Consider the following 6226-nt stretch of genomic DNA (forward strand, 5'->3'; position numbering starts at 1 on the left):
CATAGACAAGATTTTCATATAACAGAAGTATAAAGGGACATGTGATACCTCAATTCACATGGTAAAAAAAGGTTTGCTTGCAAGATTATGCTAAAAGTAAAAGTTTTTGAAGAGTCACAAATACTAAAGAAATCACATTTATGATTAAACACTTCAATCTCAAAAATAATAACTCGTCTGCCCAACGGGGCGTCCACAATATGTCATCCTCGTGGCGCTGCTCGTTGCATCATTGATGATGTCATTCATGTAAATTTAATACATGAAAACTTCACAATTTGACCCTGGTTGGGAGTCTAGATGGTTTTCAAATCCGAGTTTGGAGTTCGCCTGCTTCTATATAAGGCAGGCCATGCCATTGTATTTCTCACCTCTTGCTTGCGGAATTTGCCCTACTCCAGTTCTAGGTATGGTTGTATATTTCTCATCTGTGAGATATCATTGATTTGCTCATATTCTATGTCCACGTTAAGCATTGATTCACAGTTACTTATCCATGTCCACGTTATGTATTGTTGAACTGAAGCCGCTTTTTTTTTTTTTTTTGCAGAAGTGGGAATCTTGTTGCCTTCGAAGGCGTTCCAGTTTCAATATCCGTAAATCGCACGGGTGTTAGCTGTGGGAATCTTGTTGGCCGCAATGGACGTGGAGATCGATGACATTTCCGTCGTCAATGCCATTCCCGTCTTCGACGACAATCCTCAGCAGCAAGATGGGAGCGGCAACAGCAGCGACAGCGACGACAATCCTCAGCAGCAAGATGGGAGCGGCAACAGCAGCGACAGCGACAGCGACGACGATTCTCAGCAGCAAGATGGGAGCGGCAACCGCAGCAAGCGCAGAAACAGCAGCAACCGCAGCAAGCGCAGAAACAGCAGCAACCGCAGAAACAGCAGCAACCGCAGCAAGATGGGAGCGGCAACAGCAGCAAGAGCAGCAAGATGGGAGCGGCAACAGCAGCAAGATGGGAGCGGTAAGATGGGAGTTGTCTATAATCCGATTTTTTGGAAGCCTTTCCGGTGGGTTTTTCCGGTCAAAATCCGGCAACAATTTCTTGGAATTGCAAGTTTGATAGCAAGTTTCTGCACAATCAAAGCGTCCCGGAGGTTTTCCAGGGTGCTGAATCCAAATATGCAGTTAAAAAACCATTTTAACGGCAACAAATCAAGATTTAACCTGAATTTCTTCCGCCGGATTCTGTCACCGGAATCTCCAAAAAATCACATTATAGACAACTCCAATAACAACACTAAGACCAACCATAACAACACCATAAACAACAACACCAACAGGTTGAACATAACCCCCGTCCTCAGCAACATTAACGCCATGAACAATTCCGTCGTCGGCAACAGCAATAATAACGACAATAAAGTCGTCGGCAACAATAACGTCGTCGGCAACAATAACAACACCGAGAGCAACAACACCATGAACAGCAACAACATAGAAGGCGGCAACAACAACCCGATAAATTTGTAGAGCAGCTTATGACACCAGGTAATGGCAACTTAACTGGACCAACTTATACTAAGTGGCTTTTGTTTTCCTCTCTGAAATTTATGCTTCGCTTTTGCTCCACCTACTGCACTATATGCACAAATATGTCATCGTTAATAATTTTGGCATTAAATATGTTATGAATTTTTTTTCCTTGAGTTAATTACATTGTCATTGCATGGCAGGTATGTGAAAGAATAAATGCAGTCGAAGATTAGGTGTTTATCTAAGACTGACTATGTGTTGATATATAGTTAGTTTAGAGTCAAATAGTCTACTTATAAGGCATTCCCATATCAATTCAAGGTTTTGGTTAAGTATATTATTATTGCATGCCAGGTATGGGAAAGAATAAATGCAGTCGAAGATTATCTGTTTATTTGAGACTAACTGTGTGTTAACTATGTGTTAATATATAGTTAGTTTAGAGCCAAATACTCTATTTACTTATGAATAGAAGAAGATGGACGCTGGTATATTGTAATTCTAATTTATGTATGAGCAAAACCTACCTCCGTGGTTACTTTGTTTTAATGGTTTTATGGTCGGGTCTTGATATCTCCTAATAAGTAGTTAATTGAATAATTAATTAAACAAACCAATTAAATAAAAAAATATCAATCAAAATTAAATTTAATGTATATATTCATTTAAATGTATCTAATTAAATTTAAGTGTACCTATTGTTACATATTTATAGATATTTATGTGATATCTTGCTTCATAATTCAGTACATGCAGTTAAATATTTCTTCAGTGTAGCATATGCACAAATATGTCATGGTTCATGATTTTGCTTTCTTTTTGGTCTACACAAAGGCGTCATCCATTTCTTTTCTTTTGGTTTTGGTTAAGTACATTATTTTTGCATGGCAGGTATGGGAAAGAATAAATGCAGTACAAGATTATTGGTTTATCTAAGATTGACTATTTGTTGATATACAGTTAGTTTACACTACTACATAAAGGAGGGTTTTCAGACAATATTTGAGACAGTTTTTGGGTAAATTGACAAAAAAAATTGTGTAGTGTCTTAAATATTGTCTTTAAGTGGGTGTCTCAAACACTATTGTCTTAAAGATTATTGCTTTAAAAAATAGTGTCTTAAATATTATTGCCTTAAACAATATTGTCTTAAAGTATATTGTTTTAAATATTATTGTCTTAAAAAATATTGTCTCTATAAAGAGAGTATATAACACAACCATTTTTGTCTCACTGGAGACAATTTCATTGTTGTCTCTCTAAAGACAACACTTTGATTAGAGACAATATGTCTTTAATACTAGCTATTCTATCTCTAGAGACGATAAAAAATTTATTTAAAGATCACTTTTGTCTCTTTAGAGACAATATAAAACAATGAATCCAAAAATATCTCACCATTGAAATAAATCGATATAAAAAACATTTAATTAAAAATGAACTACAAAATCATTGATTAATTCATGTTACCTCCTAAAGCAGAAGCTCTTCCATTGAGCTAGCACACTTTAAAAAATTATGTGAAGAGTTATGCCAATCCTTAAAATTACATTTATAGCCATTGATTTTAAATTAAAGAAAAAAGTTAAAAGATAAAAATTAAAAACTACGAACAAACCCAAACACCAAACCAAATGAAGAGTTATGGCAATCTTTAAAATTTGTTGATTTTAAATTAAAGAAAGAAGATAAAAAATAAAAAGTATGAACAAACCCAAACAGCTTGTGGAAGCTCTGAAATTTGTGACCAAGGCACTAGTGTCTTTGCACACCCTTTTGTTTATGCACAGGGATCTCAGGTGGGATAACGTGATGAGGAACATTGAATCAGATGAGTGGTTTATAAGAGATTTTGAGGATGCCATTGGTGCACCTCAGATTTACCCTCATAATCTTAGTGGCTTCAACCATGCTCTTGAGATGTCTAGGGGTGTTCATGGGGTTAAAGTTGATGTGTGGAGTACTGGACACCTTATCAGGACAAGTGGGCTGAATGTGTCTGAGCTGTTGAGGAATTTGCAGAATAGATGCTTGGAACAAGACCCAGATCAGAGGTCTTCTGCTGCAGATTGTTATCATCACCTTCTTCAGTTGCAGTCTTCCCTGACTAAGATTAGATATTTTCAACCATGGTCAATTCTCAGTCCTATGTATCCCATTATTACTATTCATAGGATCCAGAATCACATGATTATTGAATGTTGTATTATCAGAAAATTTGATATATCTAATGAAGAACTTGTTTCAGATTGTACACAAGGAAGACACCCCTTCCTAGAATGCCATTAGTTCACAGTGGCGATCTCATGTAAACAGGTTGCAGTGTTCATAACATTAAGCTGCTTATCATAGCCTTGACACTCGATTCTAATGGAAATAAGCATATTTCGATGTTGTTCCTTGATAGGGGGATTTTTAAAAATGGGTGTTGAGATTTGTAGCTTTGATATAATTCGATTTTTAATTCGATGAACTGTATGCTTATTCTATTATACAGTTTGGTGTATGCCACGCTAGAGAAATTGAAACAACAGCTCTCTCCCTTTTTTTCATTCAAATAAATTATATATAAAGAAAGCTTTATTTTTTTATGGTTTATGGTGAAGGGCAGATGATATTTAATGCTCAGCGTATCAAACAGTATTGAATGTTAAAGACACTGTAGTGAAAGGCAAAGCACAAAGAAGCGCAGATGATATTTAATGCTCAGTGTATCAAACAGTAATGAATGTTAAAGATCCTGTAGTGAAAGGCAAAGCATAAAAAATAATTGAGGACTCAATTGTCCATAATACCCAAGTGCAATTTACCCATGTAGAAGGCCCCACATAGTTGGACATCATATAATAACTAAAAAAAAAATAACCTGAATGACTTGAATACAAACATCCCATGTAAGACTAGTGATAGAACAACCCAGAGTGCACCTGGACATTTTCAATTCATTTGGAGACCGATTTCTGCAGTCTCATGAAAGAAAAAAAGTTTTGCAGTTGGCCCCCATTTCTAACATTCAACATAACTGGAGATGAATAGCCAAAAGAGAGCAGCTCAATGCACCCTTTAAAAATTTCACTTTTTTTCCATTTTTCTCCATTATATCATATAGACATGTTATGCTCAATTGAAAAAATGATTCATCACCACCGCCACAGCAAAATCTCACTGTTTCAATCCACTCCAAACTTATTTCATCAACTACACAGGTTTACACACATATGCATCTTATGATAGAAGAGAAAAAGGCTCTGCTAGGTACTGGAAACTTTAGATTCAATCTCAGAGAGAAAAAGTAGAAGGAAAAAATTAAATCCAGAGCTGCAACATCGCTATATAAGTGGGGAAAGGGAAAACAAAAGTGATACAATGAATCTGGTTCTTCCTCAATTGAATGAAACTATGAAATTACAAATATGTAATGTAGGAATACTCTGATTGTCATGCAGAATCCAACTTAAACTCTATCCACTAATTCCTCCAAGAAAGATTTCCAGCAACTAATAAAAAGACGAATGTAAGAATAAGCCAACTGTCAACAACCATATAGGTAAGGCAGGTCTACCCTTCCCTAAGGGCAGGTGCCGAATAGAATTGTGAGCTTTTGCCATTAAGTCCAACAACCTTGTTAGATCCTTTTGGGCAGTGACTATGCCGAGAGTACCCTAGGTGACCAGGCCACTATGACAGTATCATAAACATGCAGACTGTAATTGAGACCAAAAGGGATTTAGGAGTGCAGCATACTACGTTGAGAGAGCCTTAGGTCACCAAGTCATTATGAACCTAATCATAAACAGGCAAACTGTAACTGATCAAGAATTTTCGCACAAAATATTACATTTGTTTAACCCCGAGCTTTAACAAATCATGCCCAAACAATAAATGGATATGGAAAAAAACATGAAATAACTAATTTGAGGATGTTCTAGTTTCAATTTTTCCTTGAAATAATTTGCTCGACACTATTGGAAAAACAATATATGTAAACCAATCAAAATTTCCATATCCAAAAGACTGAAAGAATATGAAGATGAAGTGTGAGTTTACTGAAAAAACCGCTCTTTTCCTCAAACCCGGTCTTAAGGGCTGTAACAAATCATTCTCAAGCAGCCCACGGACAAGAAAAAATTCAATCAATCCACAGATGCACCAATAAATCAAAAAAATAATACATAGAGAAAGGAATGGGCAAAATGTTTTAAAAAAAGATAAGAAAGAAACCAATTTAAAAATAAATAAATAAAATAAAATAACCCCCAAAAGCAGTTTTCAAAGTGCATGAGAACTTACCCTCTCAAGCTCATCCTGGATTTCCTACAGCTTTTCAATGGAGAGCACAAGCTTATCGTCTATGTGCTCTTCCTCTTCCCCTTTTGATCTCTTGGATTTGTCCATCCTGTCGAGTCCTTCTGACCCAAAAGTCCTAAAAATTCAACAAAGTCGAAGGCACAGGCAGAGTGGCAGAGAGGGAATGGTCCTAGCATTCATTATTACCTCCAGAAACGTTGCACGCTCCATCTTACCATCCTCAATGAAGAAAACTTCCAAAGCTTAAAATTTAGATCCTATCATTCATTATTACGTCCAGAAATGTTGCATGCTCCATCCTGCCATCCTCAGTGAAGAAAAATTCAAATGAAATAATATCATTAAAATACCAAACAAGTTGTTGATTATTTGTTACTTCCACCTACAAATGAGCGTTTGCCAGTCCAGGAGATAAGTTTTGAAATAGTACCAT

General features: G+C 36.1%; 1 protein-coding gene across 1 annotated transcript; it reads left to right on the top strand.

Moving 5' to 3' along the window:
* The first annotated feature begins 381 nt into the window (after nt 1-381).
* Nucleotides 382-2507, top strand: LOC149212990 (uncharacterized). Its single transcript, XM_089388885.1, has 3 exons — nt 382-407; nt 551-973; nt 2446-2507. Exons 2-3 carry the CDS (start codon nt 640-642, stop codon nt 2505-2507), a joined length of 396 nt encoding a protein of 131 aa, XP_089245011.1. The 5' UTR covers nt 382-407; nt 551-639.
* Nucleotides 2508-6226: the final 3719 nt, after the last annotated feature.

This window comes from Pinus tabuliformis, chromosome 1_1 (genome assembly GCF_031772625.1).
Source record: "Pinus tabuliformis cultivar Carrire ecotype Pingquan chromosome 1_1, CPIR1, whole genome shotgun sequence".
NCBI lineage: Eukaryota > Viridiplantae > Streptophyta > Pinopsida > Pinales > Pinaceae > Pinus > Pinus tabuliformis.

Bases quoted from the DNA above. Each gene is read 5' to 3' on its own strand.
- LOC149212990 (XM_089388885.1), top strand. From the start codon at position 640: ATGGACGTGGAGATCGATGACATTTCCGTCGTCAATGCCATTCCCGTC. The intron at 974-2,445 runs GTAAGATGGGAG...GTTGATATACAG, and splicing joins ACAGCAGCAAGATGGGAGCG to TTAGTTTACACTACTACATA.